At 43.9% G+C, this 12,506-nt stretch overlaps 1 protein-coding gene across 3 annotated transcripts in view; it reads right to left on the bottom strand.

Moving 5' to 3' along the window:
* Positions 1 to 12,506, bottom strand: part of CEP112 (centrosomal protein 112) — a 2,313,552-nt gene that overhangs the window by 1,848,718 nt on the left and 452,328 nt on the right. For all 3 annotated transcript variants that reach the window (XM_078654309.1, XM_078654310.1, XM_078654308.1), the window contains one exon: positions 8,275 to 8,352. In XM_078654309.1, the coding sequence (XP_078510435.1) occupies positions 8,275 to 8,352 (78 nt within the window). The remainder of the gene's footprint in view (positions 1 to 8,274; positions 8,353 to 12,506) is intronic.

A 12,506-nucleotide genomic window follows, 5' to 3' on the forward strand; every position in this document is an offset into this window, starting at 1 on the left:
AGGGAGTCGGAGAACCAGGGGGCAGAAGGTCTCTTTCTGGCACGGCGCCGAGATTGTACTGGGGCCAGTTTATTCAAGGCCTCGGTAGTGACCTGATCAAAGTGAGCGACTGCAGTCTGTACGCTATCTAGGCCAGTGGTAGCAAGGCTTGCAGCCCAGGGCACGAAGGAATTGCTATTAATATTCCTGAAGTTTCTGGTAGTCTCTATTGTGTGGTTCCCTATTTTACAGGAGTTCACCCTATGATGTTTCAGAAGGAAAGGGACCGCCAGATGGTCAGACCAGGAAAGATGGATCGGGTCCTTGGTAGTCAAACGGGGGTCATTGGAAAAGATGCCATCCAAAGTGTGTCCTGCACGATGTGTGGCTCCCGTAACACGTTGCGTTAGCCTGCAAGATTCTAGAGCCTCAATGAGACAGGAGGTATCAGAAAAGTCGTGCCGTTCTAGGTGGTAGTTAAAGTCACCCAGGATGGAAAAGTTGTCTCGGCCAAAATAGGGTTCAAGAGATTGGAGAAGGTGGTGCGTGAAGTGGGTTCTCGAGCCAGGGGGTCGATAAATTAAGATACCGTTAAAGAAGGGGCGTTGCGCTTCCTTTATTGTAAAATAAAATGCTTGAAAACTGTCAGGAAAATCGGTTATGGGTACTGTGTGGCATTGTAGGTGGTCTTTGTGAAGGATCGCTATCCCCCCTCCCATTCGTCCCTGCCTATCGAGTCTGGCCAGGCAGTACCCTTCAGGGACAGCCTCTATTAAATCAGGGTCGGAAGAATCCTTGGCCCAAGTTTCGGTCACAAACACTAGAGTGGGCGTTCTGTCCAGTACCATCTCCTTAAACATAACCTTGTTCTTAATAAGGGAGCTGGCATTAACCAAGATGCCCTCTACTCCTACTGTATTAGAACTGGATGTGACGGGGTGTTCAGAGGTAGGGTGGATGGGGGCGGAGTTAAGAGGTCTGGGCGAGGAGTAACAGCCACATCGTAGTGGGAGCAGAAAATCATCCGGTTCATAGGAATGTAAGCAGCGTTTTTTACGAGGTTTAAGAGCCAACAATTCGCGAAGAGAGTAGCTGCAGGGGAGAGATGACATTCTACCAGAGTCCAGGGACCAGCCGTCCAGCGCGTCCTTAGTGCGGACGGGCGCAGACGGGCTGGACTCTGGCGTGAATCTGGCGCATCCGCTACCGCATCCGCTACGCGGAGCGTCAGGGGTCTCTTTTATAACGACTAGAACGCGAGGGCGCGCCTACACACCCAAGATGGCCGCTAAACAGCCCTCGCCTCCCCGGGACCGGCTCTCAGCGTCAACACTCAGCTGAGAGCGGCCCAGGAGGTAGAGGAAGGTAGGGAACAAAGATCCTAGTTGAAATCCGCTTATAAAATCAAGCGCCTAATAAAAAGCAAGCGTCACTCGGGACGCGATTTAAAATTAGCGTTACCCTCTGCAATTAAGTCTGTGCCAGAGCAGGTAAAGAAAAGTGGAGTAGAACCTCCGGCTTCCGCCTCAGAGGGTGAAAAGGAATCGTTTGGCAGTCTCTACCTGAGCCCCCTTTATAACGACTAGAGCGCGAGGGCGCGCCTACACACCCAAGATGGCCGCTAAACAGCCCTCGCCTCCCCGGGACCGGCTCTCAGCGTCAACACTCAGCTGAGAGCGGCCCAGGAGGTAGAGGAAGGTAGGGAACAAAGATCCTAGTTGAAATCCGCTTATAAAATCAAGCGCCTAATAAAAAGCAAGCGTCACTCGGGACGCGATTTAAAATTAGCGTTACCCTCTGCAATTAAGTCTGTGCCAGAGCAGGTAAAGAAAAGTGGAGTAGAACCTCCGGCTTCCGCCTCAGAGGGTGAAAAGGAATCGTTTGGCAGTCTCTACCTGAGCCCCCTTTATAACGACTAGAGCGCGAGGGCGCGCCTACACACCCAAGATGGCCACTAAACAGCCCTCGCCTCCCCGGGACCGGCTCTCAGCGTCAACACTCAGCTGAGAGCGGCCCAGGAGGTAGAGGAAGGTAGGGAACAAAGATCCTAGTTGAAATCCGCTTATAAAATCAAGCGCCTAATAAAAAGCAAGCGTCACTCGGGACGCGATTTAAAATTAGCGTTACCCTCTGCAATTAAGTCTGTGCCAGAGCAGGTAAAGAAAAGTGGAGTAGAACCTCCGGCTTCCGCCTCAGAGGGTGAAAAGGAATCAAACTGACAGCCATTTAAATGAAAAGTACTTTTATGGTACACAAATGAAGCATAATAAAATATAATAAAAATATTGCTAATGGAATTTATACACTTTAATTTGTATGTTAACAATAAAGTAGCAAACATTTAGGGCCTCACTGGGATCGTCCATGGGCCTGCAGCCCTGTTAATTCCATCCAACTGGAGCTACCAATACGAGAAGCATCGGTTACTAGGATAGGATGGGTCCTTTTAGCAAAAAAGAATTAACACAGTAATTGGTAATCCCATTCCCTTGTCCTCTGTGTTTTTCTCATTATTTACAGGTTGTTAGTTGCCAAAATCTCTGGTGAAACGTACAGGAGCTGCAGATTTACTGTGTATTTAGTAATAGTAACTTTGGGACTATTAAATCCGAATCTTAATCTATCATAAAGTAGTCCTTTAAGAAACACCATAAAACAAATATTTAAGTACATATTCGAGGATGGTGTGGAAAATACAGAAAATACAGTTTCCTGATAAAATATGAATATTCTTTAAGCATTATACCACATATCAAATTTTAAGAAATTAAACAACTCTATCCCTCAGGTGTTATAGTTATACAAGGCAACTATTAATCAAAGATGGGAAAAACAAAGAAGTTACTTTGTTACTGTTTATTTTAACTTTCATACTCTTGATATATAATACTGTTCCATCTCCAATATGTGTTAACTGGTATCTCCAGGTGGTGGATCTACACATATTTTTCGACAGCTGTCAATAGTTTGAAAGTGTCTAGGAAAACTGCATGAGCATCCTTCTGTGTGGTCGGTCTTGCCATCTTCCATGCTTACCCTTCACTCCTAATTCACTTTCCACATGGGACGCAAGCAGGTAGCAAGACTTTAAACTGCATGCTTCATGGCGATGTAGGGCAAACACAGGCATGGGGCAGAGCAGAAGTACAAAGATGGCTGGTGTGCCTTGAGTTCATTCCCAACTTGGGGGGCACACGTTGTCAAGCGGTCAGTATTAAGGGGGCACACGTTATCGAGCGGTCAGTATTAACCATTGGGAAGTGTGGTGGCTAAATAGTGGCATCACAGGCCTATCAGACCTGAGTACATTTCTGTAATTTCACTGTTAGCTTCCACGAGTGACATCACAAGACACCCCGTTACGCACAAGACTAAGCCAGAGTTCCCATGCACATGAAGAACCTATGGGACGTGGCTATATTCCTTTTATTCAGGTATAACGTTGTCAGTCATCGGACAATACACTGCTCTAGTGCAAAGCTTCTAGTCGGAAAAGAGTGCTGCAGCATCCTGATCCGCCACCTGTAATCTGAACAGGCCTGCACGTTTGTCCACTTACTTGCTGTACAAGCCCCAGAGGGCCAGCCTGATTTAATCTATCCGCTTCTGTGCAATAGCAAATGTATTTCTCATCTGTCTGCAGGACGTACAATATATAATGCTGTCCTAGACACCGATCCACCCAGCAAACATGTTCTATATTTATCTTAAGGCTACTTCTGTGATGTCATTTACTGGAAAACAAATATTTGATTAAGACAAACCAAGTTTTAGTACAGCAGCTGCAATCTGTGAGGATTATTTTCTGGAACAGGTAGAAGCAATTGAAAATTTCAAATGACAAAAATGAATTTATTATATCATATCACATAGAGTTCATGGCAATTCATGGTGGACATATTCACAAACCGCTACAGTGAAATAATTGGTTAATATAGTGGTATTATTTATAATTAGTTAACTGCGTTAACTAACTTATTTTTTTAATGTATTCTATTTTCGGATAGTATAGAAGAATTGTCTTGGATGTGCAAATTGTAATTCTGCATATAGTACATACATTCAACCGTTATTGTCAGGCTCAATGTCCAGAGGCAGATTACACCAACAATTGGATAGAAACATGTGTAGGCCCTTGCCACTGTAGCACACAGATATCTATGTAAAGGGACAGGGATTTGCATCTTTGACCTTTCTTCCGAGCACCAGCACCTATATTGATTGTTTTAGTCTAATCGTTGAATGATTCACTGATGGCATTTCTGATTGAGTGGACAGAGAACCACAATATATACTTTGCGGAATTAATATGTTATTTGTTTTCATTCGTATAAATATACAATACAGACACCTCATGGACTCTGCATTAAGATCTGTGGTCTTTAGTCAGCCGACCCCGTAGGAGTCTTGTTCTGCCTTTTTATTTTACTTACTTATTTAGGAGTTTTTGCGAGCCTCAATTGTCCCCTTTCTGTTACAATGAGGAGTACAACATCTTGGAAAGGAAGTAAGCTCCTTATGTCAGGTGGGACTTCAAGAGCTGAATCAGTGAGGTGAAATCTTATCCGAAGTTCCTGAGTAGCAGCTCATTTTCTGTGCAGAGATCAGTTGTAGGCCAATTTGAAAAGCCCAGTTTTTGGTTATTTTTGGCACTACATGAAGGTTGATTCGGCTATCAAGGATTTACTACAACATTTACGCTGCTTGAAGGTACCTTGGTCATTCAACGAAGAAAGATCTTTGGCTCACAATGGGAGGCATTTACAATACACCCAGTCAATAGTCAGCCTGAAGACTAGGCATTGTACGTAATCTGGGAGAAGATACAAACAGAAACTAGTAGCCCAGTTTTATCCTTGGCTTTTCTTTTTCTACAGGCTGGCCTGGCAGATTATTTACCTCTAACATACCCCAAGACTCAGCAGAGCTCCACGGGTTATATCCCAAGGAGCCTGTAGCAGATCGTAGGTCCTACACAAGCAGGCTAAACCTTGCATGGTGTGGACCCCAAGGGAAATGTTAAGACTTTAGGTGAGAGTGCTGTGAAGGATAGCGCAGCTGAACGGTGCATTGTCTTTTCTTTAGAGGAGGCACTCATGAGTCTGTGTTCAGAAGGCACCCGGAGTCATACATGTATCCATGCCGCTGCTCCCAAGATGTCCCTTACTGGGACATACCTCTGGTAAGCTAAGACTGCTCGTTTGGCTATGAAGGAAACAAACAATATTACCCTCTGTAATAAACACCCAATGAAATTTCGAATTGTATGTGATGTATGATCTGATTTCATAATAGTAAGTGAATCACAATGCCATATGTAGATCTGGCAGTAAATGCCCCCCAAGGCATGTCTACCACAAGTAAACAGTTGGAGAGAACATCTAACACCCTAGCTAGATAAAACGTATAGGTTTATCTGACATCAAAGCTGCTAAGCACTGTTTCTACTCTGCAAGAGAGAGGACTTCGAAAGTGTAAAAAATAAAAGGACTGTTAACATAATAAGTCTATGACAGATATTATGAGCGAGTAACTGATATTCTAGATGTCAATCATCCTTCTCATCAATGTAGTCCACTACGAATGCCATTTTTTTTATTTTGTAGAGCAAGGTGGTTTTTCCCCCTGTCAAAGGCTCAAATGTCTTATTATCAAATGTTGTAAAAACAAAGATGAAATTCTTTTTGCTGTCTTGCAGGGCTCAAGTTGGTTGAACACTTGCAATACTTTTTAAGAGAGACACTTTCTGCCTTTTTAGTCACAATAGGAATATTGAGGATTGTTTCTAAAGTTACAACAGATAATGAGTTCTTAAACGGCTGGAATCCATCAGGCAGCACACAACTCTGTCCACTTCATGAATAAATGAATTAGAGTACATGTGCAGCACATTTATGCAAATTAGATTCCTTAAAACTGCTTCTGGCTTGGAAGAGGAGTTCAAGATCTTTAATAGTAGGACAGTGTGAAGATCTATTTGGCTGAAATAGATTCACTTCAAGGATATTGATAGTGGCAACGGATGGCAGTGCTAATGAAGCCACATCAAGCATGAGTCTGATTTAACAGAAAAAGGCTAGAAATACTTTGGCGTATCCAAAAACCCAATCACATTCTGGCAATGTTAGGAAGTATTTTCCAGGCAACAACCAGTGAGAAATTAAAACCCTCAGAGATGACCTGACATTAACAGGACGTTTGGCATGCTTGAACTTGCCTTGATTGTTTCTCTCAACAATTAGGACATTTCTGCACAATGTAATTGTTATACTTGTCCCTGCTGCCCAGCATAGAATGTGTGATGCAAGAGCCTGTTAGAATGTTCTGTGTGGATGTCTTGCAGTTGAATGTGGGCTGAGTGGCAGGAGGCCACTCCTGGTGGGGTTTCTCCTTCTACTACTTGACTTACCATCTTACTTGAATAAAGGAGCATCAAGAAAGTATATGGACTACGCAGCTTTTATTTACAACAGTAATATGTTATGTAGCATTTGTATACTGTTAACCTGCATTCAGCGTTGATTCTCAGCACTTGAACTTTTCAGACAGATTACATGTGGACCAGTCTGACTGGTTGGAAAGTGGGCAGTTGGAATAAGTCCTATGTGTGGAGTTGAGCGTCATCTGTGAGATACCGACTGGTGGTCTGATCATGTTGTGGCAAACGTCCTGCTGCTATGCAAGCCAGTGTTTATAGAAATAAGAGAGAAGGGCTACGGTTTACTGCATGTGATATTTATTCACATAACTATTCAATGAATCATTGCATGGTGGGTTTGCTAATGAGATGATTATGAGCTACAGAAGTTGATCAGTTTGTATGTATGCACTGAAGAAGGAAGAGGGGAGCTAAACTTAATTTGTTAGATGGCCTCATTTTAGAGACATATGCTGCACGAATATTTATCTTTCATCATAACTTAAGGAAGGAAAAAGACATCTGAAAATCCCCAAAAGGGTGTAACTGCCTCTTTGAAGGTAGTTATATGTCCAACATCATCCCAGAGCTGTGGTTCATGATGAGTGTCAGAGGTCAGATGGATCGATTTTATTGCCAAGAGTCTGTCTTTGGTTCCGTTTCAAAGCACTTTAATAAAACCTACTAATGGAAAGAAGCCATGATGGCAGCAGATGGAAAAACAGATTGGCAGTGATCAAACTGCCACAAAGCAGGAGGGAAAACACATTTTATACAAATACCACCCTGAAAGCATAATAGAGTCCATACTTCACCATGGGCACAATTCATGTGGCGGGAGAGTGGAAATAAATGGGGCTGTAGATGTCACCAAATAACAAGATGGGGACCACACATGGCAGTGTTGGTTTGCAGATGGGCAACAAATGTCATTTTCAGACTATTAAAAACATTACAGGGTCTTCCACCAACATCAAAGATGCTCTCTATAGTTGAACTCTTCCGAAAAAAGAAGCATCAGGAATTCCAAAACATTTGGTACACACTTCACCACTGCTGAGTGTTGGAGCACATTATGGAAATCATTAATAGCATAATTAAATTCTTACCCAGTATCTGGGATTCACTCTTGATCGTGTTGTAACCGAAAGCGTATTCAGCTGGATATGCTACTGATGCTGCCCTTTTCTTAAATGTGAAAACTAAGAGCCTGACTTAGAGCTTGTTGGTTATGATACTCACACTGCGTCAAAACCTGATGGATAGCCTATCTGCATTAAACCTGCATTATAGTCTCTGGCACTTGTAATCCGTCTGACGGGACACCTGCCACGTTTGTGATGTAGTATCCCATCCGCCAAACTCTGAATGAGGCCCTACGAATTGGCACCCCAGTAATGACACGAACTTTGACCTGAGCATAAACATACACACAGCTTGATCAGCTAAATAGAACTGAAGGAACGGCATACTTTCAAACATCTTGTAACATGTAGATCTCAGAAGATGCCAAAAGAGAGAACTTTACTAAGTGAACCATCTTGAAGCGGAATCTTTGCCAAACCTTTAACAAAAGGTTGTGCAGTATATGCATAGTTTGAAATTCCCCGATTAAACTGGATGCAACATATGACAAGTGCATCGCAAAAGGAACGTGCCTCCTTTGGTAGCAATTCATTCAACAGATGACAGGAGCAGAGATGTATTACTTAGGCTTTCTTCGCAGCCTTTATAGAAGAGCCAATAATTACAGCATAAAACCGAAATGGTAGCCTATTACAAACTGTTTACTTCAATGACTTGGCAAGCGCGGCGAGGCTCATTCTGAGGCCAGCGCGGGGACAATGCAGTACGGCGTGGCGCTCTCTCCCCCTTACCTCTTTTTCATGCATGCGAAAAAGGCTCTGGTCATCGCGCGAAGGGCTCATTTTTCCCAGGCTCGTTTTCGGGGAAATCTATCCAAGAAGAAAGGAGAGGTTTAGATATAAAAGCAAAGCTTTTAAACTAAAATTTACTTTTTCAGCGTGACTAGTCAAACAAGTGTAGCCGAAGTCATTACAAGTTATGGAACGCAATCCATTTATACATTAATATTTTGTGTCATGAGCAATACATATATAAGTATATGCATATAAATACGCGCATATTTGCTCCCAGGGATGCATGTTAGCCGAGCCTTATGGCCATACATATCTAATGTGGAAAAGTAAATTTTGCCATGTTATATGTGCCTACGTGTTCCCCATTCTATGTTATGTGAGCATGATCGATATGCATGTATCCCCTATGATCGATTAAAGACGCAATCATAGTTGTGTCCAACTCTAGTACGTCAGTTTCCAGTTCTCGTGAAAGCAACGAGTATTAGGCCTATGTTGCCACGTTTACAGTGTGCACGTTAATTCACCGCATTGTCCCCGTTTCTAGGCCTCAAAAGGGCCCGGACACCAGATTCAAGCTCCAGTCTCCTGAACCCTCTCCGAGGAGCGATGCAGCCCCCACCTGCATCCCTGACCCTTCACTTATTTCCTGCCTCGCGGTGCCCGGCCCGGCCTGGCTCTGCCTGCCTGTCTGCCAAGAGTATGTTATGCTTCTAGTTATCAGTCCAGCCCCCCCTCTTTGCATACCTAAGCTACTGAACTGCATCAACAGTTCCAGCTATGGTCTAGTCTTTCTGTCTCCATGTAAGAGAAATACTGTATTAATATTCATAGAATATTCCTAGCACACGCAATACATGTAGAATAATGCATGCACCAGTCTTAGTGTCAAGTAGCCTTTGCCCTGATAACTTTTGGATTCTATCAACATGTACTCCCAACACCAGATACCAGATATGCCATAGGTACATGTCGTCCTGACACCGCAGACTTTAGTCTCCTCTTCTAGTGCAGAAGTCATAGCCCCCAGTTCTCCCTGGTAACACGTCATTGCCCGTTTGCGCACACCACTAGGTTAAAGGTCCCAGCTGCTCGAGTAGCCCCCTCCATGTTTCCGCCCCATTCATGACACTTCCGTGACGTTTCATACCACATGTATCATTACACGCCCTGTACACGCCTTTCTTTCTCCACCCATGCACTCTTATCTTACGTTTGTCATAAGTTACGCCTACTGTATGTAATGTATTGGAAATGTATTACTATAAATATGCTGCACTGTCGATGAAATGGTGCAGCTGCCTTCCGTCCTTCCTGTTTTATTTCAGGCTGTCCCGTTCCAGTCCCTTCCCTTTTGCCTGAATAAATCCTTTTGACTCGGACACATCGGATCCTGCCTCTTATTTATTGAGCTATCTGTTATTATTAATGTAATTCAAAAATAGTCCCGGTATTATTTATTTATATACCACATAATGGCGCCCGAATAGGGACGAGCCCCTTCCTCACGCGCTGGCGATGCCACGCAGGTCCCCTGACCCTCTACAGCCGTGACGGAACTCTACTGCGCACCGGCAGATATTTCTGCTTCAAGTCTCCCTCAGGCCCACGGAGGAAACGGAGTCTGCGGTCCGACATCCAGACGAAGCGGTGTGGAATGCGGTTCGTCCCGACCAGAGCCCAAGCCGAGAGAGCAAGGTCCGAAGTATCCGGAGGCCCACCTGTAACCGAAGTTTCCGAAGTTCGTAGTCCGACGTCGTAGCAGTCCAGTCAAGTCGAGTCTGAGGCCTTCCAGTTTCTACTTTCCCGGTGAGTACCGTCGCAGGGGAAGTATCTAGACAGGAGCATTAGTTTGTTCCTGGTCCGATGGGTTTGGGTACGCAGATCCAGTACGAAGTATTCACCTAGGTGGATACGGGTCCTGACGTGTCTCTTTATGGGACCGGTATGTTCTGTACTGTTTTAGCAGTGTATCCAGTAATTCTAGTAAGTTTCGTTCTCGAGAAATTCATGTGTTCTGTTTTCAGTGTATCAGGTAATATTCTGTTCGAACTGTTATTCATGTATTTTTATGTCGTGGTATGAGTGCTTTGTTCGCTGTTTTATTACTGTGATTATTGTGTATTGTGTTCCAAGTATATTAGTGAAATGCCTTTATTCTCGAAATTACGTCAGTTAAAGACCAGAAAAGGGTTACTCGAAGAAGCAGTTCCTGTCCCTCCTAGGGACAGTCCAGGACATTTTATGTATCACAAGCATGGCTTAGATGCCATAATATATCTAGACTTATGGGCGGACTATACTAAGGAACTAGAAGAGAAATATAGATGGCCCGTATCAGGTACATGGGATGCCGAGTGCATCATGCGAGTAGAAGAAGCATTATGGAAAAAGAAAGCCAGACAGTCCCAGAAAGATGCCATCGAGTTATGGCGCAAAGAATCTCATAAAAGAACCCAAAAAGAATTCAGAAAAACAGAATTAAGTAGGGAATCCGCAGAAAAAGCCCAGGAAAGGGAATTAATTGAAGAAGGTGAACGTGTTAGAGCAGAACAGTCAGACAGACAGAGAAATGCCCTTATTAAAGGCATGTATCCTCTTCTTGCCGAGGGCTTGCCAAAAGCAACCCCGGAAGCACCCTGTAATTTCCCGCCACCATTGGTCCCGATTAAGCTACGTCACAAACCGACCGCAGCTGATATTTTTCTCTCGTCCTACTTGGACGATACAGTCCCAGAATATACAAATCCTATTCCGCCTGTTCCCGTTAATAATGTAATTCCTGCTCCTCCAGTCGCTGGTTCCGTGGGTTCAGTTCATGTTACAGCACCCGTTACAGCACCCATTACAGCACCCCCGACCCAGCCCACAGTACATGTACCCGCTTTGCCAGTCACTCTCCCAACACGTACAGTATACACCGACGATTCTAGTTTAGGAGCCGCGGGGGGAGGTTCTCTTCGTACCCCGCCTCAAACCAGACGGCTGACGCTACATGAACTAGCGTTACAGCGTACGCCAAAAATTACTACATACGCAGATATCAAGCGAGCCCTTACTGAATGCCGTTATGATCCAGTTCCAGGCGAAGGTCATATGGTCATATATTCATTACGTTTAAGACGGGTTGTCGACTATTTGGACACCCTGCCCGATATGGGAGAACATCTAGACAGAATATATCGTTTTATCCGTACAGGAGTGAATCCAGAAAGTATTCACGAAGCCATGGTTCAAAGAAAAGTCGAGACTCAGCTCATGATTTTAAAGTTTTTGATTAACTGTTTAATAAGAGAGCAAGATTGTCCAGAAAAAGATCAAGAAGAAATGAAAGCCCTGACTAGGTGGAGTGACAATATAGCCGAGGGAAAACACAAGACACAAAATTGTATAGAGAGTATGTACAAGAAAATCCATAGGGAAATCATAAAGTTACACGAGAAACAAGAAGCAAAACAAGCAACCGAGAAAGAGGATGACTCTTCTACTGAAGAGGTAGACAACGAGACTCCCGACAGAATAGCGTATGTAGGTAGAACTAGACTTCCCGACCGACATTTACGCCTAGATTACAAGAAAACTGTTCCTCCTCCAGCACCAGAACAGTGTTCCCTTGAGCAAGTATTCCAAGCTACCGATCACATTCTGAAGTCACGAATAGGCTATAGTGAGCTCAGTACCATGCATGAACAAGAACTAGCCCGATCAGCAGTCCGGTGGACTACTGATTCTACCACTTTTCCAGACGAAATAGTGGCACAAATGTTTCTGAAACTGCCCCCGGCCGAACAGCGACTGGTGGGTATGTATATGATCCAGCACCTCATTACGCTGTATGAGGATCAACATTCTGATCCAGGTCCTCTACACGATGTATTAAACGAGTTACTACAGTACAGATGGAAAGGTCTAGGTACCGATTTAATTAGTGTCAGTCTAGAACAGCGCCACAAATACCGAACGTTTCTGAATCCACATTTTGTTCACGTCTCACCACCAGAAAGTAAAACATTCTACATAGACAGACAGAATCCGTTACGAGAAGTGCATCCAGTCAAGAAAGAGGGTGGTGGTCTAGAACGAGTATTTGTTTACACCCCTATTACAAAAATGGAACTCTTAGAGATGAAAAAGTTAATTCCCTGTCATGATAAAGATCCAGCAGGGTTCCACCGTGAATTAAAAGACATGCTCCGTATGGGAGAATACACGTATCCTGATATCATTAA

Source organism: Lissotriton helveticus, chromosome 7 (assembly GCF_964261635.1).
Source record: "Lissotriton helveticus chromosome 7, aLisHel1.1, whole genome shotgun sequence".
Classification (NCBI taxonomy): Eukaryota; Metazoa; Chordata; class Amphibia; order Caudata; family Salamandridae; genus Lissotriton; species Lissotriton helveticus.